The sequence below is a fragment of the Sphaerodactylus townsendi genome, linkage group LG11, assembly GCF_021028975.2.
Source record: "Sphaerodactylus townsendi isolate TG3544 linkage group LG11, MPM_Stown_v2.3, whole genome shotgun sequence".
Taxonomy (NCBI): domain Eukaryota; kingdom Metazoa; phylum Chordata; class Lepidosauria; order Squamata; family Sphaerodactylidae; genus Sphaerodactylus; species Sphaerodactylus townsendi.
In genome coordinates this window covers 1,137,903-1,158,593 of record NC_059435.1, presented here as the reverse complement: position 1 = coordinate 1,158,593, position 20,691 = coordinate 1,137,903, and the positions used below count along the sequence as shown (strand labels likewise).

Sequence of the window (20,691 nt, the reverse complement as noted above, 5' to 3'; positions counted from 1 at the left end):
GTGGAGGCTTATCTGGGGAATTCAGATTAGCCTGTACACTCCCACACACGCCAGCTGGGTGACCTTGGGCTAGTCACAGCTTTCCGGAGCTCTCTCAGGCCCACCTACCTCACAGGGTGTTTGTTGTGAGGGGGGAAGGGCAAGGAGATTGTCAGCCCCTTTGAGTCTCCTGCAGGAGAAAAAGGGGGGATATAAATCCAAACTCTTCTTCTTCTTCTTCTTCAATTAAAGGCAGGCGAACAGGAAATCTGTTTCTTCTCCTTCTGGCCAGTTGACACCCTGCAGGGAAGTAGCAACAGCAGAAGGAAAACACGGCAGATGATGCCACTGAACGCTGGCTATTTCGTTCATATTTGTTGCTGTTTCCACAGTCAGTCCACAGGATATCAGAGCTGCACTGCAAATATCATTTTTTGTCACCATGTCAAGGGTTTTCCTCCTTGGTGTATTCTGCATGCACAACTTACCACAGATTTGTCCAGTGGTCAGACCTTGAGTTTTGGAATCATTCTTTGAGAAATCATTCCACACATCTCCTTTCCTCCTCTCATTTTGGACCCCCCCCCGTTTGTGTCGCAGTTAGCGACTGGGTGGGTTAGTCGAGAGTCGGCCGTCGTGCGGTGATATTCGAGGCTTTTCCTCGCCGAGTGTCGGTAGACTTCTGCGCAGCCAGCGATCTTGATCAACATTTCGCAGTCGCAGTGCAGGTTTGTAAAACTTTTGGTAGATTGCTGGCAGATTGACCCCTGCTACGAGAGCGAGGTCAGATGGGTGGGGAACGACAGTGAAAGTCCATATTAGAGCGGGTTTGAAGGCGCACTCTGTCCGTGGGAGCCTATCAGTCGGACTGTAACTATGGCCGGTTTTGTCGGACAGGCATACCAGAGCTATACCGGCAGCCATGGGTGCGGCTCAGCCGCCATTTTGTGAAGGGAATGGCGTCGACTGAGTTTTCCAAGGGCGAGGAAGTGAGGGCGCATGCGTAACCCGTTGCCAGCGTAGCGGTGCAAATATGGCTGTTGGCGTGTTATCACAAAAGGAGGCGCGGTCCGTATTCCGGATTGGCTGAGAGAGGGTGGTCCTTCGTCCCCAGTTCCAATTGGAACCGTAGGGGCGGGTCAGTTCGGCGCTCAGCCCGTGCTGATGTCAACAGGCAGGAAAGGCGGAGCCGGGACTGCGGCAAAGTCGTAAATAGTGGGCGACGCCAGAGCGGCGCTGACCCATTTTGCGGCGGGCCAATTCCAGCCCTTTGCCTGGCGGAGGCGGAGAGCGTGTCCGTGTAGCTTTCTCAACCCTTTGCCGTTTTCTGCAGCTGGATCGATCCTAAGTGACCATGAGCGGCTGCCGTGTGTTCATCGGGAGGTTGAATCCAGCAGCCAGAGAGAAGGACGTGGAAAGGTTTTTCAAGGGTTATGGACGGATTCGAGACATTGACCTGAAAAGAGGCTTTGGATTTGTGGTAAGTGGAAGTGCCTGGCTGTGGGTGGAAAGCACAAGCGGTGTTTGAGTGCTTCAAATAATTTTTCTTTAACATGTCGCTTTGTGGGATATGGTTAGCGGCTAAGTTTCATATTGTACCGTTCTTTCAAGAGCCAGTGCGCTTTCTTTACTGTTAAATGTAGTCAATGCTGTATTAATTTGTTTATATAAAATTGTATTTAAGTTGCAGTTCAATATAATTGGAATGCATTTTTTTTCTGTTGCACAGGAGTTTGAAGATCCAAGGGATGCTGAAGATGCAGTGTATGAGTTGGATGGAAAAGAACTTTGTAGTGAACGGTAAACCTTGAGACTATTTTTTCTCTGCTGCAGAAAATGTTTAGCATATACAAGCACATTCAAGAAGGACTCTTCAAAATGAAGCCTTACCAGCCAAGTAACTTGCATTTGTTCTAAATTTTGTGGATAGGTTTCGTATCCACTATTCATTGAAGTTTGAGCAATGAAATTCAGTTACTGATTTTTTTCCTCTCTAGAGTTACGATTGAACATGCCAGGGCCCGTTCTAGAGGTGGATCTAGGCAGAGGGCTTATTACTCTGATCCAAGCTTTAGTAGCCTACCTAATCACCTAAATGATAGAAGGTATGTGCCTGTTGCTAGATTTAGTAGCGTGGCTGCATTCAGGTGCTTCAGCACTTTGGGGTCTGTGACAGATACAAGCTTAGCTTGCTCTCATTCTTGTGCAATCTCTGCTAGTCCGCTCCATGACTAGTTTCAGATGCCTTTTTTTCAAGCTCAAGTTTGTAAGGCCTAATGCATGTGCCAGGTCAGACCAAGATTTGTTTCGTACACAAACTTGCTTTCTAAACCATGGCTTAATTCAGATTCAGAATGGATTTTGGGGTAGGGGATGGATGTTGCAGCAGAATTGATCTTGAGTCTGAAACTAGGAGACCTTCAGTCACATTCTGTGCAGAAAGTGGTGTGCAGGCATTTGTACAAATGAACAAAGTTTGTCATTTTGTCTGAATGAGGCTTGTTTAGAGGAAGTTGCACTCGATTCATGTAATTATAATTTTTATCCCACTCAGAAATGCTCCACCTGTAAGGACAGAAAATCGACTTATTGTAGAAAATTTGTCATCCAGAGTCAGCTGGCAGGTTTGTTATCTCTCTTTAGACTTCGATTAACGGGTATGTAATATATGCAATATTTTACTAAAGTTAAATTTATCTTAAGTTAAAATTTTAATCAAAATTATTAATATTTAAATTCTTGAATATATTTTCAAAAGTAGTTTTAATAATAATATTTTAATGTAATTTTATCTTGTTTTCAAAATCCATTTTAACCACTTTAAAAATCCATTTTATTTAAGCGCCCATTCAATGTTGGCCTTATGACGAGGAGTGCCTGTGGGTTATCCTAATCGTTCTGTCTTGGTCACTCTTGGTTGGGCCTGGTTGACTTATCCAGTCAGCTCCTCCAGTGTATCAGTTGGCCACCTCTAGATCTGTGTTTGCCGGTCTAGACGTAATCGATGCACTTCCTTAAAGTGCCGGGTTGCGGCGATCCCCGAGAGTTAACGAGATCTGATTCCTAAGTTGAGAACTGTTCCTCCTGTAACGCTTCGAAATAAGAGATCCTGATCAAGAGAGTTGAAAGATACGCATTAGGTGGTCGTTGGAATCCTGATCGCAGTAAAGTGGTCCTTGGTGTAACTGCTCAAGAGTAGAAAATGTCTGGATCTGCAAGTAGTCTGCTAATAGGGAGGGCTGTGCGATTAAAGGCTTCCATCGACTGGGTAGTGTTCTACAAATGGTTGGCGAAGAGCCAGTCGGGCATATATCATGACGGTATCTTCGGTCGCTTAATGCAGTTTGCTGCTTGGCTAGCCTAGGGAAATTTTAATGAAGGTAAAGTAAACTATATTTTTAATGGCATATGGGGCACAAAATAATTGGTGCTTTTGTAAATGTAATATTTAATCATAAAACATTGTTTCAGAATGCTTTGTTACAATAAGCTGTCTTTCATTCTATTCAGTAAAGTGCATAGAAAAATAACTTAATGTTAAAATGGAGCATGTTGCTTAAAGCAATTTGCTGTTTTCATTTATTCTCAGGTTCCGATGAATTCTGTCAAATAGATCTCTAGTTCACAAGTGTGGCATCTGCCACACATTTTACCCCAACATCTTCACAGTACTTTTAATATTATACATCAGTACTGTCTGTTTCTTTGTGTAATATATTTGATCTCATGTTAGGACCTCAAAGACTTCATGAGGCAAGCTGGGGAGGTAACCTTTGCAGATGCACATAGACCTAAATTAAATGAAGGGTGAGTGTCTCAGCGTAGATCTTAATATGTGCTGCAATTAAGCTGATGTGTAGAATGTTTTTTATTCCTGTGTCAAGCTGATTTGTGTATCCTTTCTTAATTAGGGTGGTTGAGTTCGCCTCTTATAGTGATTTAAAGAATGCCATTGAAAAACTTTCTGGGAAAGAAATCAATGGAAGGAAAATTAAACTAATTGAAGGCAGCAAAAGGCACAGGTAAGTATGCTGGAATGATAACATAAGCCTTGATTACTACCTTTGGTGTAGTCAGGATCTGTGTCTGTAGGAATCCCAGTGGGATCTTCCATTAGGAACTACACCTGTTTGGGTCAGCATGGCCAATTGGCCATGCTGGTAGGGGCTGATGGGAATTGTAGTTCCTGAACATCTGGAGAGCCGCAGGTTCCCTACCCCTGGTATAGAGCCTGAATGTTGTGTATTTTAACTTATCAGTAGGTCAAGGAGCAGGTCTCACTCTCGTAGTAGGAGCTCCTCACGGTCTTCCATCTTCACCGGCACCTGCCCTGCATCCAGTCGCAGTCGTAGCAAAGTCACGCTCAGCAGTAGACTTCCGTCCCCGAGAAAAGAGCCAGAAACGTACTTCTTCAAGTAGATCCAAGTCTCCAGCTTCTGTTGACCGACAGAGATCTCGCTCAAGGTCGAGGTCTGTGGACAGTGGCAACTGAACCATAAGTTGTCCTGGGGACTCTTAAAACCATACTTGCTAAAGTTATGGTAAGGATGTGACTTCTGGGGCAGAGAATGAGTGGGGGAGGGAGTGGGAGTTAACAGCCTTGTATATGTGGACCACAAGTTATTGAACTAATTGTATTGTCTTTTTGATAATCTTTTTCCTGCTCACTTCATTAAGTCAGAAGTGTATAGCTTTGTGTATATTGGTAGAGCTCTTTATAAAGAACTAATATTTTGTACTTTAAAAAACCTGACTTCTGAACTTTTAGTTCTATGTGTATTCTAGTAATTGGCATTTCAGGGTGTTCAATGTTTGAAACTGATTACAGAGCTCTATACAGGCTGTTAATAAAGCTTTATTTCAGAATTTTTGTTTGATGCATTGTTTGCCTTTTTAACCAAATCCTCAGTTGTTAATAAATTTATTCAAAAACTTGCGTGCCTTTCTTTCACAAAGTATTACATGCTAACTGCATATTTTTTGCAGGCCCTTTTAACTAGGCTGGTTGCTTTAACAGTCCCACTCTACTGATTGTGTCTGGTACCTTGTAAAGTGTTAAGCAAAGAATTAGGATATCACTTTTCCAAACCAAAATTCCAGTTGGATACATGACGTAGATCATGTCATACTGGAGTTTGAAGGGAAGGTTGCTGGCATGGGCAAGTACGATGCAGCATCTCAAGTCTTTAAAAAATTTCTTCACTAGTTCTACCACTCATTTGAATTTGTAGAATATGATGTAACAAGAAATGCTACCCCTTTTAAAAATATTTCTCAACCACTGTAGTGAAAATTACACATTTCTTCCCACATTCCATTCATTGTCTCACCAAAAAAAAAAAAAAAAAAGATCGTAACTGCATTCACCACATGCTTTGTCTTTGTTTTAAAATGTTCTGTTTGGGTACTAGTCCCTGCCTATCTAACAGTCTCTAGGATTCAAATTCAGCACTTTACAAAGACACCCTATCATGTGGTGAATGATGTTACAGTTTTGGATTTTCTTTTAATGAGACTGTATAGTTGTTCTTCGAGTGGACTAACTGCTGAAGCATAGCTGGTGTTTTCTGAGTTGCAGTAGAGGGCAACAGTATAATAGGTTAGGTTCATTTACTAAAATAAACTTTCAGTGGGGCCTCAAGTCATCCAGAATGGTTAAGTCACCCCAACCCCCAAGTTGCTTTGGGTGTGTTTCTAGCACTAGGCTCTGATATATTTAATAGCTTTGGGAAGCAGGAAAAGTTTTCCAATACTACAAATGGATTATACTGACAAGTGCACTTCAGCATACTGAATATGTCTAGAATGGCTTTCCCATTACACCTATACGTTGATGTGTTTATGCATACAATTTGGTCTACATTAACATTCTGACCCCACCACAAAGCAAATTTTGGCAAGATTACCCTTATCATTTTATGTACCAAATTCAGGTATGGGATGAAGAATTTACAAACCAGTATACTGGAAGAATGCATTGCAGAGAAGTCATATTTCAGTGCAGAAAAAACTAATTGTTCAAAACACAAAAATCTAGAATGAGCAGGTACCATTTAAATAAAATTTTTATTACAAAATAGTTTGATGTGTACCAGCCAGTATTCTATGACACAGCTTGGAGTAGCCCTGAACCCCGATGATAAACTTTCTGGTAAGCATTATATACTGTGAAACTTCCCTCAAGTTGTAATCATTCTTTTACGTCTTCTGTCTTTGATGCAGAAATTGTCCCTTAGATTTGTTCAGATGGCCCCTGTACTACATGTGTTAGAGAGTTACAGTCTGAAACACTAGGAAAAGTATCTGTACAACATTCATTTCCCCCCTACCAGAATACAAATGCGCTAGAATAAATTCCTGCCATGCACTTTGTATGCTTTAGCTTTTGTGCCTCATTGATTCCTGACCCTGTGGCAGAAGTAGTCTGAATTAGATGGTTAATAAGTGGAATAATGTAAATATTAGCTTGAATCTGCAATCTGTCCAGTCTAGTAAATTTGATTAGTGATAGTCATATTTCTCACCCACCTACTTCACACGGTGTCTGTTGTGGGGAGAGGAAGGGAAAGGTGAGAGATAAATCCAAACTCTTATTGAAAAGATTATTGCTGAGCAAAGACTTGTGTCCTGAATTGTCCACAGCAACCTTCAATAGCCCTTACTCTACAGTCATCCAGATGGTATTCCTTTTATACACAGGTCCTTGTGTTTGGCAAATTTCAGGGACAGGTAACCTAAGAATATTCGGAGGCGGGTTTTTTTTTAGTATTCGCTTCCTTTACTATGACTTCCGCTGCATGACTGATTTCCAATTCAGCGTTGTCCACAACTTTGTCAATACTTTTTGCTGAATCTGAAACAATGAGATTCAAATGGAACTGTAATCTGTTTCCTCATCACTTGAAAACTAGCACTCTACGTAATGTGAGAAACTCTTTAAAGACAAGTTGGAATCTAAGAGGAATTGCAATGATTAGGATAAACATTTGGAACATTTTCCATTGTGTAATTATTTAAGAGTGCTGAACTCTGGGGATAAAATAAGCGTTGAGTGTCTGAATAATGGTTTCCAACTTCTTAATCAGTCACTGCATGATTTACCCAAAGTTAGTCTTCGGGCATAGCAGATGTTTGTATGCCCTGACTTGGATGGCCCAGGCTAGCCCAATCTCATGACTGATTAGCCATAATTAGTACTTGAATGGGAGACCACCAAGGAATTCCATGGTTGTTGTTCAGAGGAAAGCAATGGCAAACCACCTCTGTTAGTCTCGCCTTGAAAATCCTACAGGGTCTCCTTAAGTTAGCTTTGACTGGGCAGCACTTTACACACACAAAAATTGTATCCATGTTGTGAGAAGTTTCCAGGCCATGCACAGTTGAAAAGTCTAAATCCATTGCCAGTTTCAGCTGCATCCATATTCTAACATGAAACTCACAGCGCTGAATTCCAGAAACAAAACTGTGTGTGATGCAATGGATATGTAAAGTGTTTAGGAAATATGGGGATTTACAATAAAAGATAATGAAGCAAGAGATGCTTTCTCAAGATTGTTCTCACCCTTCTGTTGCTTTGTATTTGCGTAACTTCTGATGATCACAACAAGGAGGAGTCCTTCCAGCTGAAATGTGACATAGAAGAGGAAAGAAGAAGAGAGGCCCAATGACTTCAGGGGCAAAGGCCAGCTTGAGAATGATGGAACAGAGCTGCACGTTTTGGCAGCCAGTCTCCATGCAGATTGTCTGCCTACACCTATCCAGGAACAGTCACAGTCTTGTATTAAACAGGGATATGTTCTTGCACCACTGTTTCCATATTGTAACCAGTTTTCAGAGTTGTTCAAGCAGATTTTTGTTTGTAGTAATGAAATGATTAAGTTGCTATTTTTCTTTTAATCAGGTAGAATTGAGAATGGGAGCAATGCTTTGTGGCTGTAAGGAGGCCTTTAAACATAGGGTGACATCAGAGGAAGGATACAGTTGCAGCTTTAAAGCCAGGGGAAATTTGCTAGGTAGCATCATTTGTCGTATTACTGAATGTTATCAGGGAGCCCTGTAAACATCAAGACGCTAGTCCTCATGATTCTGAAGGAAATTTGATTAAAACACGCCTGATGAAGGGATTCAGATACTAAAATCTGAATCTGGATGCCTAGTGAGTTTTCATGCTATAAAATATTTTTATATTGAATATAATGTTTTATAAGACCTTAGAACTCCTGGAAGCTTTTAAATTACTACCAATTGCTTTTATTTCATAGGTGTTGGTCCCACTTTCCCTGTTGAAACATCCTAAGTTATATGAAAACCAGATGTTTATTGTTGCACACAAAATAAGATCAATCTGATCAGCATCATTTTTATTTTGCCCCACAAAACAATAATAATAATACACACACACACACACACATACATATTATTAGTATAGGGCATTTCAAGCAGAGCTCTTTTGTGTAGCTAATGACAATATCAAAACAGCTAAACAGAACTCACAATAAAACATTATTAACCACAAAATTAAACATTAAAAGCAAACTGATGTAATTAAAATTCTCCTTACTTCAGCCCCAAATACCTTGTAGAATCAACCAGGTTTTACCTTTTAAAAAAACAAACGAGGAATAAGCTTAGCTGTTAAGCATCCTTGGCAGGAAATTCCATGGAAGGACCCTCTGTGTCGAGAAAATCCTGTTAATCTAATGTCCAGAAAGATAAGCGGTGACACATCAGAGCATGACGTCCAAGTTTCTTAAGGCATTTGTGGGAGGAGGTTATACAGCCACACACTTGTTCAGATAGTCTGATATCTTCATTTTCACTTAGGGGTCTGATAGTTAAGAATGACAATTTGAATAGCTGCCATGAGCTGATCCAATAGTCACTGCCTTTCCTTTGTTTTGTTATATGTAAGCAGAGACTCCATGCTGCTGACACAAAGAATGTTGCATTTTGAAATGACATTTCCCAGCAGTTCTGAAAAGTAAGAGTAGCTGCCAACTGGACTACTGACACCAAGGTATTCAATATGGTGACCAGGTCTGCTTCCTGCTTTTCTAGGACTAATGACAGAATCTGAAACACCTGCATAATAAATGGTTTTAAGGCAGGAAATTCTGCCACACAATACACAGGAGAATTATCACCATCCAAAACAACCAGACTTCCCACTGCTAACATGTGGCTTGAATAGAGACCTCACTTCCTTTTATTCACTCATGAGCTGATTCCGCATGGGCCAAAAAAAAAGTGGTGTGAAAATGGTGTGACAACAGTATAAACCCTTTTACACCATTTTAAACCCTTTTACACCATTTTCACACTGTTTTCACACTGCTGTTTTTGGCCCATGCGGAATCAGCCATGGAGTTCATTGAGACTTACAGCACATTTCTGCTGACAAAAGGAGAAACAGAGCAATCATAAATGTCAAAACCTCACTCTAGATGACTTCCAATAATTTCAGATAGAATCTATGGGTCCTAAAAAGCAAGAGGAACAAGACTGAACTTATAGAAGAAATATAGGTGGAAGAGGAGCAGTCTTTCAGCATTAGTCTCCCAGCAGTCTGTCTGATTAGTACAATTGTTTTCATCACATGGTGTTTCCACTTCCAGACAGCCAGATATTGTTGCAGCTGAAGCTCAATTCATCAGCATGGCCAATTGGCCATGCTGGTAGGGCTGATGGGAATTGTAGTTCCTGAACATCTGAGACAAGTAGGTTCTCACCCTGGGCCACAGGGATTCTATGACCGATGGTACTGAAAGGTCCAGTGGGTCATACCTCTTAAGGCACCCAGATCTGGGGGGGAACAGGGATCGGGTGCCCTGGGTGGCAGAGGGAGTGCTGGCACAGATAAGATGTTGAAGCAGTGGTTACCTCACTGCCCAGAAGAGATGGTTTGTCTTGCTGCATGCCCTGTTCCCTGATTAGCTGCTGCTAGAGGGTGGAGGGGAGACCCCACCGAGTGGAGCCCCAGCCCTTGGTAAGGAGTGGTGCTGCAGCCTAGTTGGGCACAAGGAGAACAGAGAAGAGGTTGAGCTAATGAGTGCTAAGGAGAGTTGAAAGATGCCAAGCTCCCATGCAGTGAGAGACCCCAGGTGACTGTCCTTGGCCTTGTTATCTCCCCTTCCGGCCAAAGCTATCAGACCACTTCTTCACCCGTAGACCTTCCAGCCTTCTTCTTCTCACCCTGCCACCCTTTCAAGGACTGCCCATTGACAGTGGCTCAGTGGGCATAGGTTTTGGTTGTGTGAGACTTTGGGAGGGCCTTTAGGGCGTTGCCCCAAGCATTCACAAGGAGAGAAGAGTTTTGGGGTCAGTGATGATTGATGGCTGAGAGTGCCTGATGCACCACCTTTCCCCGGCCCCTCATCTGTGTTCTCCGAGGTGCCGCAAGCCTGGAGCGGCTCGGTCAAATTGAATGGAGGGGAAGAGGTTGGGCACTTTCCCCACACCCAACTCTAAAACTGGGAGCTGTGTTGTGCCTGACTTTGCCAAAGCGTCATAGACCTGTCCCCTCATCTGTCCCCCCTTGGCTCACTCCCGAAGAGTCTGATTTTATACCCTGGTGGGATGGCTTAATAATGTGCATTATGTGCATTAGCAACCTCCAAAATATCTTACAATATCTATTCCAACTGAGGATCCTTCATGACTTTAAACTGAATTCGTCTCATGATGGATGCCTGCTAATGAATTCTCCGATGAATCTACAAAACACAAAATTACAAACCCGAGGTATGAATTATTATCCGGGTTGCATGGTTTGTTCTAGCAGCATTCTTCTCCTGACGCTTTCATTGCATCTGTGGTTGGCATCCATCCTTCAGATCCTCAGGAGAGAATAATGCCAAGCAGAACACTCCACATACAACCCTCGAAATCACACACAGCACCCCAGTGATTCTGACCATGAAAGCCTTTGACAATACAAAACAGCACAGCTCCACTTATTAGCCAAAGTGTCTGGAAGCAGCTATTAAACTCATGCAGTTCCATACACTGCAGCCCCAGAACAGCGAGTGGCTGGCTCAAGGTCACCTAGTGAGCTACATAACTGAATGTGTTTGAACTCACATTTTCTCAGCGTCCTAAACAGACATTCTTAACTATAACAGCACAAGGCTCATAAGAGATTTGCTGTCCATAATCTGAAACTTTCCCGTACGCACAAACCAACAATTCAAAAGGATAATTATGGATCAAGTCTTACATTAATTTGTTATATATAGATACAGAAGGACCAGCAGTCTGGACTTGACTGCTGTTCTGCTACAGATGAAAATGGTTGAAATTTTCCCATAACTTCCGAAGCTTTTTAACCAACTTTGCCGTGGTACATTTTCTCAATCCATGTTTGAGGTGAGATAACATCAATAAATCATTTTATACTGTGCTTCTCTTTATAGAATAAATTTGAAGGCAACTTTTTAATTAGATTCACTCTTTGCCATGGAGATTGTCATTCTTAGATCCTCCGTAATATTATAAAAAAGGGTCTTCTTTGTTTAGTTAGATTTGAGTCCAATAGCACTTAACATAAGACTTTTGGAGTAAGGAACTTTTGAGAGTCAAGTCTTTTCTAGATACCTTGAAAATCTTATTGGTCTCTTAAGGTGTTGGCTTAGAGTCTAATCTGCTGTTCTACTGCAGATCAATGAGCTATCCTCTGAAATATTATTTTGTCTGCTTTGTTTATTATTTAAGCTACCACATCACAAATTGAATTAAGTACCTTGACAAAAAAATCCAACTTTGTGTTGAAAGTGCCTTTATCTGGTGATCTTGGGTTGGATCCCATGAAAAAAATCCCACTGCTGGTAGAGGGAGTTGATGTTTGCTGATTACCTTCACTGAAATCCTACGACACTTCCCCATGCTGTTTCTGTGGAAGGGTGGAGGAAGTTCCACTTGCCAGCAGTGGAAATTCCAAGCACAGATTTTACTACAGGATCCAAGCATAAGTATCATGGGTGGGGGGGAAGAGAGAGAGATAGGAGCCCTGAGTATCGCTTCTGTAGTTCATGTGGGAGCATGTTTGGTCACTTTCCCCACCCCCCCAAGAGTGAGAGGAGCTGGAGGAACATTGTGCTGCTTATGACTTCCTCCTCTGGTGTCCCTCACCACCTTCCCTTGGTGCCCACTGACTCCACCAATAATCGGACTCCGAGCATGCTTACCACAGTTTTTTCCTCACTGAGAAGGGCTGTGGAGGCAACACTGGGTGGATTCCCCTATCCAGACCTGGTGCCCTGTGTGTGGCCTCTACAGTCTCTTCTGAGGCCACTCTAGGGTGGTGGAACCTGGGTGGGGATTTCTCCCCCCCACTAGTATCCATCTCCCCAGCTGACTTCTGTGCCCTTCCTCAGTGAGACACCTCCTGTGGGGTGGAGAATCCTTAGCTGCTGAGGATTCCACCATCAGAATCTACAATTTAGAGATGCCTGTGTAGCCCTTCTTCTCGCTGAGGAGCAACTGTGGGACTGCACTGTGGTGATGGATGGTTTCTCAGCCTGTTTCCCCACTTGCAGACTCAGCCATACTTTCCCAACATGGCTTTCACAGCTCACAGCTTGGTTTCCTCACTGAGGAAGGGCTGCAGAAGCCACACTGCAGCGGGGAGGCGGAGCCCTGTCTCCAGGCGGGGGGGGGGGGGGTTTGAACCCAGGAACCCCTACCTATTTCTTGATCATTAACATGTGCCCAGCTTACCTGAGGTTCATGTCACCTTTGATGCCAGACTGAAGATATTGGAGATTTCCTCCGGCAGCAGTCACAGATGAGTACAGCCAATGCCTCAATAGGGACCAGCTGAAAGGATTCACCAGGGCAAATGCTGTCAAGGGCATGATTGCATACTGGGCTACCACAGCAATAGCCAGCCCTTTGGGTTTCCAGAAATGAGCCTTGATCTTGGACATGATATCATGACAATGATGAGAACAATAATCCGAACACCATTTAGTGCATAGTCAGTAGCTCTTTGGCCAAAGGCAAAAGAAAAAAGTGAAATTAGGTAGAGAGACATGGCTGATGGTATTAGTGTCCTGTATTCTGATGTGTCATAGATATCAATTAGCACCAGCAGCTGAGATCGATCTTAGCCATCTTTGCCCAGTAGAAGTTGACAAAGGAAGGAACTAGTTGAAAATCTTGAAGGTATACACAAGATTGTGCCTGCAGTCATTGCGGTACCCTTGAGTAAGGAAAGCTCTTTGCATGTGCTCAAAAAGACTCTAGTATGATTCAATTCTTCAACAGGTGGTATGTTGGTATGAAAAACAAATTTTTAATAAATGCCTACCTATTATGTAAGAGTCTAGGAGTTTCAAAGGTGTCATCACCAAGCATAATGGGCGTAATTGAGTCTCAGGTGTTTCCATCCCTAGTAACAAATGTATGTTACAATGTATGTGCATATATTAGTGCACACAGTATACTCACAAAGCCCCCTATAAGAAAATGGAAAACATTTTCTAGGTTATTTAACTGATTTGCATAGATTAAAGGTTATGGATAAGAACATCTCTACATTTGTGGAAAGCAGTTATTCCAATAGTGAATTAAAAAACAACAACATTAATGAAATGCATATCCCTGCTCTATTTTGAATTCTTGGATATTGCAATGCAATATGATTGCACCAATCCTATTGGTCAATGTATTAATATATGCATCTGAAATATTAATCACTTGATGAGAAGTTCACTGTCTGAGATGATTAAAATATTTTATCTAGGCTTAGATTCGCTGAGAATGAATGATCTTCAATTTTCCCTGATGAAGAACTGAAAGTTTGAATAACCTTATATTAATGGAAGTTCATTCATTGGTACTTTTCTGCTAGAATGATAGCCTCAGTTTTTCACACACACTCATTCTTGCACACTAATACATTAAATTATACATTTCTCATAAATTAATATACCCATGACTAAAGTCTACTTACAAGGATTGATAATGTGTTTACATTTTCAGGGAAGCTACATCTTGCTTGACCTGTTCATCAATGAATTCTTCAAGAGGTGAAACTTTGACATCTCAGACTGGAAGAATCCTTCCTCTGTTTTCCAATGCCTCATTATCTTAGTTCACTGTGTACAGTGTAGCTCCTGGAAAAGAGAAACTTAGAAGCTTTGTCATGGAGCTATGGTCTTCTTGTTCTCTAATTCCAACTGATTCCTTTGGTGTTGGTTATCTCTTCCCCCTGTCCTGGAGTCCTGGTGTTGGAAAAAGTTATGGAGCACTCTCTTCCCTGGAATTGCTTAATGTTCTTTTCTCATAGGACAATGCTCAAGCTCTAAACCTCAACTGCACTAATTTATTCATTTCTATTGAAACCGGACCATACCAGCAAGCCAACATTTCAGATGAATTGCTCTGGAAACTTTACTACTAAGAGGAAGGAATGTGATAAGCCTTTCTTCTTTGCCAGTTTGCCTTCTTTCCATCACCGCACAGCAGATTTTAAACAATTCTCAATACACAGAGGATAGGAAGAAGTTTGGTGTATAAATAATGCTTGCCAAAATTAGAGCTTGGAATAAGACTTTGGAAGCTCTTCCTATGAGTTCATGAAAATAAAAAAAAATGTTGTACTTACTTGTAACTGTTGTTCATTGAGTGCTCTTCTGTGCTCTCTCCTCTTCCCCCTTGAAGCTGTAGGTGGGAAAATTTCCCACTAAAAAGGTCATGACTGGGTAATTTCGGTTTTCCATCCACTGCCATGGACATGCTCCCTTGAGAGGAAAGTGAACCTGACATATTAGTACCAGAGTGGTGAAGGAACAGTCCACAGCAGGGAAGAATGTGCACCTGCACAGAAGACCACTCGATGAACCACAGTTACAGGTAAATGCAATGTTGTTTTCACTGTACCCACGGACAGTCCCACATGGGAGAGTAGTGTTAACCACCTTGGGGGTGGAATGAGACTGTGAAAGAAGCTGCTCTCACTTTAAACATAGAACCTGACTAGTGTAACAACATAGAATCATAGAATTGGAAGAGACCCCAAGGGCCATCAAGTCCAACCCCCTTTTACGTATAATGCTACTCCTCCTTTACTATTTGATCTGTTTCTCTGAAATAGGTTATATCCTTCCATTCTTATGTTCCAATCATGAAACTCATCCCACCAGGTGATGCCTATAATATCATATTTCAGTGATGCCTATAATATCATATTTGTTTTGCTGTGTTAAAAATTAGGGTAATGGTTCCCTATATTACATCTGATATGATACCCCCTCTCCCACCAAACTGGCTCCTTTGCAGATCAGGTGAAGCTGACTAAACTGAACAAAAATGTTAGGAAGGTAGACATACAGACAAAACTCATGGAAAATGACTGGATTGACAACACCTCATATATGGGGTAAATGCAGTGTGCGGAAAAGGCCTAAGTGGAACTGGTAGAGTGCTTTTTTTTTGCAGCTGATTACGCATAATATTAGAAATATATATACTTAAAAAGAAACTTAAAATGATACAGCCAAATTTAGGCATACTGATTTACTTAGAAAGGAGTTAAAAGCATACTTAATACTCCTGTGGACCTAAAACTTCTGAATTTTGGCTGCTTCCACATGTCGGTTTATTCGAGTAAAAAAATAACACCGAGGGCAACTCATAAATGATGTGATCTCTCATACATCCCCCCCCCCCCATGCACCAAAATGCAGAGAAACCCATTAAATCTGTTTCACTGGGAAACCTAGATTGACTGTGGTGGCTTTCGTCCAAAGGGGAGTGTGGTGGAAAGTTAGTGCCCACTACTCTTCTGCACTTCTCTTTTCTAAACCTATGATGGGCATTTTCTGATTCACACCTGAACCATAGATGCTTTATTATGAATGTTGGGGCTTCTGTGCCAATGTGGACAGAGGAAAGGGAAAGGAAAGGTGGTGCTGCAAGAACATAAGAACATAAGAACAAAGCTGTTGATCAGACCAAAGTCCACTAGTCCAGCTCTCTGCTACTCGCAGTGGCCCACCAGGTGCCTTTGGGAGCTCACATGTAGGATGTGAACGCAATGGCCTCTGCTGTTGCTCCCTGACAATTAGTTCGTTAAGCAGACAATCTCAGATCAAAGAGGATCAAGATTGGTAGCCATAAATCAACTTCCATAAATCTGTCCAAGCCCCTTTAGCTATCCGTTAGTGGTCACCACCTCCCGTGGCAGCATTGTTTCCAAACACCAATCACACGCTAAGTGAAGAAGTGTTTCCTTTATTAGTCCACTCTCTCAGCATTTCACGAATGCCCCTGGTTCTAGAGTTGTGAGAAAGAGAGAAAAATTCTCTCGTCAACATTTTTCTACCCCATGCATAATTTTAGACTTCAATCATATCCCCTCAGTCAGCTTCCTCTCCAAATCCAAAGAGTCCCAAGCTGCAGCCTCCCTCATAGGAAGGTGCTCCAGTCCCTCATCATCCTGTCTCTGCATCTCTTTTCTATCTCCTCAATATCCTTGAGATGCGGCTACCAGAACTGGACACAGTACTCCGCGTCAAAGACCACTGCTTTTATATATGGGCATGACAATCTTTGCAGTTTTATTATCACCTCTTTTCTAATGATCCCCAGCATAGAGTTTTACCTTTTCACAGCTGCTATGCATTGAGTTGACATTCCCATGGAACTATCAACCAAGACTTAAATCCCTTTCCTGGTCTGTGACTGATAGCACTGACCCCCGTAGCGCAGTAAGGTGAAGTTTGGATTTTTGCCCCTCATGTGCATCAATTTTACATTTGCTACATTGAACTGCATTTGCCATTTCTGAGCCCACTCTCACCTAATTTATCAAGGTCTGCTTGGAGTTTCAAGAATCCTTGTGGTTCTCACCACCCTACATAATTTGCATCATCTGCAAACTTGGCCACCACGCTACTCCACCCCTACTTCCAGGTCATTTATGAATAGGTTAAAGAGCACTGGTCCCAAACGGGATCCTTTTTGGGACACCACTCCCTGCTAGCATCTCCATTGTGAGAACTTCCCATTTACACCCACTTCTTGTTTCCTGTTTCTCAACCAGTTTTTAATCCATAGGAGTGATCTCCTCTTATTCCTTCATTGCTGAGTTTTCAACAGTCTCTGGTGAGGAACTTTGTCAAAAGCCTTTTGGAAATCCAAGTAGACAATGTCCACTGGTTCACCGCTGTCCACAAGCCTGTTTACACCCTCAAAGAACTCTAGTAAGTTTGTAAGACAGGATTGCTCTCTGCAAAGTTTCATGCTGACTCTTTCGCAGGTCTTGCTTTTCTGTACTGTTTTATAATTTATCTTTTAATGATAGATTCACTAATTTACTAGAACAGATGTCAAACTGACTGGCCTGTAATTTCCTGTAATCTCCCCAGATCCTTTTCTGCAAAGATTGGTGTGACATTGGCCATCTTCCAGTCTTCAGGGATGGAGCCTGATTTCAGGGATAAGTTGCATATTAAAGTGAGAAGATCAGCAATTTCATGCTTGAGCTCTTTAAGAACTCTTGGGTGAATGCAATCTGGGCCAGGGGATTTGGTAACATTTAGTTTATCAATGGCTGCCAGAACTTCTTCCTTGTCTACCAAGAAACATGCCAGGGTTAGAATTGTGGATATTATCCTTGCCCATTCCCATGCCATTTGCTGCCACTGTAGCCTCAGGAGTGTGTTTTTATATCTTCACATGGAAGCAGCATTTGATTGGGTTTTTGTCCCACGTAAAGTAAGGCAGACACACAGAGAGAACAGTCATAGAATACATATTTTTAAAGGAAATACTGAAAAATTATAAGAAAGCCCTAAAAAAGAACAGATAGTACACCCAGCATTTTATGTTAAAACCTTCTGAAATGCCAAGTGTGCATATGATAGAAATGCACTTAGAATAAATATAAGAGCCACCTAATGTAATCCTCATACTCAAGGGTCTGTAAATGTTAAATGAATTTGCAAAGCATTTGTGTTTTCTACCACCCCTTTTGTTTTTACTTTTTCAATACCTACTGTCACTATTTGGATCCTGGAGAATGATTATGTGAGACAAAAAAACTTCCTCATGTGCTGGTGAAACAAACAATATAAATTCATGATGTGCCTCTTTCACTTTGTAGGATCAACACTGCAAGAATTATTCTGGAGATGGAAAAATGCTTTATACCTGATACTGGAATTATTGCTTTCCAGTCCCCACTGTAAAATATGCATTTTCATTCTTGACAATTTAAGGATTCTTTCCAAATCCAAACCCCAACAGTTGTTTTTGAATTTTGTTAGGTTTTCTCGCAAGTCCCAGGTCAAAATTACCATCTTGCACTAAGATCTGTTTTTGTTTCTTCAGATTGGTTTCAGGTTTGGCAACAGTTTACACAACTCCCAACACCAGTTTCTTTTTTTTTTTTAATAATTTTATTAACAAGTCAACATAAATCACACATACATTGTTTAAGTGCTTTTTTAAAAAAAAAAATATTACAATGCCATTCTATCTCAGAAAGTAAATCATATCTACTTCCTCTTTTTTCCCTGATACCTTTTATCATTAAGTATAACATAACGATCATCTTTAAAAAAAGAAAACTTATATAACATTTCTTCCACTATTCTGCTAGCTTCTTTATATATTTTTCCCCTGTCCCATATTATTTAAGCAGCATCTTATTCTAACTTCCTACTAGCTTCATTCCTATAGTGTAGAAATTATATTTTGCCTTTACTCAAAACTTACTCTTCTCTTAACTTCAAAATATTTCTACATAATCCAACTCATATTTATATTTTTTTACATTTATGTTCCACATTCATTTACATTAAAAATAAAATATATAAATAACTAATCTTTACACATTTGGGTCTTTGCCTTTTAATGTTAGAACAGTAACTCAAAATCTCTTTTACATTCTTTCCTAATTTTTCATATATTTTAAGAACGGAGACCAGTCTTCAATAAGTCCTTATTCTCCTTATTTTTCAATAAGGATGAGTTATCATTTGCTGCATAGTCCTGTAAGGGCATTCAACCAGTCTTCTAAACTGCAGTACCTGTTCACACTTCCAGTTCTTGGCTATCAGTATCCTCGCTGTAGCCATATATAACAAGTAACTCCCAACACCAGTTTCATGGAACATGAAGCAACTCACTCAGATGAACGTGACGAGCTAAAAAATGTGTTTCAGGTAAAAACACAGATTAGTACCTTCCACTTTAATTTTTATACTTCTTTTAAAGAGTTTTAAAACTGCTGTTATGTACTGCAATGTCAGATCACTTATAATAATACTAGCAGTAAAATCTATTAAGTTAAACAATACAACAGAAGCTCTAGACAGCTGTTATGGCGGTGCAGCAGCAAAGCATCTGTTTAAATCAGTAGTGAACACTGTAAGATTTCTTGCCACACACAATGCTACAGCAGGGTTTAAAAGGAGAAAATTCTCAGTAGGTTGTGTAAGCTGTAGGGTCAACCTCCAAAGCAGCCATTTTTTCTAGGGGAACGGATTTTTTGTGATTTGATACCAGTTCTAATTCCAGATCACCAGGTCTCACCTGGATGCTGGCAAGCCTAGTACCGAATGTTTGCTTGTTTGTATGTGACTTTTGATGAAGGGATTCAAACCATGCTGCACAGATGTGAAGTGGGTGGTGGTGAGGAGAATGATTTGGTTTCCTCTCAAGTGGAAATTGGTTGTGGAACCAATTTTGGACAAGTAACAATATTTTTAGGTACTGTTTTATTGAGGAGGGGGGGTTGCTAGAAAATTAAGTCCTTTTCAATTTCGATCTCAGCTTAAGTATTTGTTTTGTCCCCATTGAGTGATCTTTAAACCCCTGTAAAGAATAAAGGTCTTTATATGCCCTATGGCACCACTTGTAATGTATGGCTAGGCTGAGTGAGTGGGTTGAATAATAACTCAAGTTTTTTTCAGGAGATCCTGTCAGCCTTATTCTAACTGCCATCTCTTAGATATATTGGATAGTTCTGTGAGGGTTTTTTTACTTTTTCCCTCCAAAACTGACTGCTCTTATCAGGGTTGGATTGGGCACTCTTTAAATGACTTTTATAATTTATTAACAAGCAAAACAAAGATGGAACATTTATTTATAGATTTCATTTCAGAAAATAAGTCACAGAGATAATTAAACTTTTCTTTTCTCTCTGGCAAGAATACTTGGATAACCCTCTAGTTAATCAATTTTAACAAACATCCTTCAAACTTCTTTCAATAGGGAAAATCTTCTTTCACAAATTCGGTGGACAAATGCTTAAATCTCCAACTCCTTCCTACTAAAAGAGGGCACACTGGGACTTTACAGAGCAGGTTTGGTATTCCACCTGGAAATCCACCCCCTGACTCTGCCACTAAATAACACACACCCTCATAGATTTCTAATTGTCCCATATCTAGGTGTGATTCTCCACAGAGACCCATATAAACAAGCCCTCTGTATGTTTTTTAAGTATTGCCCTGTGATTTTGTTTCCCTTGACCTAGGCTCAAGTTTCACACACAGCCCGGCCCTTTCTTGGTCCTTTATAAAAACTGGCTATCCAGGCTCTTGAGAAGTAAAGGTTTTCTCTGCTCTGAGAACTCTCCTCATGAACACCCACCCTTCTGGCCTTTATAGACAGCTGCAGTGCCAGTCAATCAGGTGGAGCTCTGGGTTAATTCATTCAATTTCCTTTCTTTGACAGAACTGTGCTTTAAAATTAACCTTTCTT

The 20,691-nt window shown here is 41.0% G+C and overlaps 1 protein-coding gene across 1 annotated transcript; it reads left to right on the top strand.

The window, feature by feature from the left end:
- Positions 1-573: 573 nt before the first annotated feature.
- On the top strand, positions 574-4,911 carry LOC125440959 (serine/arginine-rich splicing factor 5-like). Its single transcript, XM_048511156.1, has 8 exons — positions 574-707; positions 1,313-1,459; positions 1,709-1,779; positions 1,977-2,084; positions 2,534-2,603; positions 3,713-3,786; positions 3,891-4,001; positions 4,239-4,911. Exons 2-8 carry the CDS (start codon positions 1,334-1,336, stop codon positions 4,396-4,398), a joined length of 720 nt encoding a protein of 239 aa, XP_048367113.1. The 5' UTR covers positions 574-707; positions 1,313-1,333; the 3' UTR covers positions 4,399-4,911.
- Positions 4,912-20,691: the final 15,780 nt, after the last annotated feature.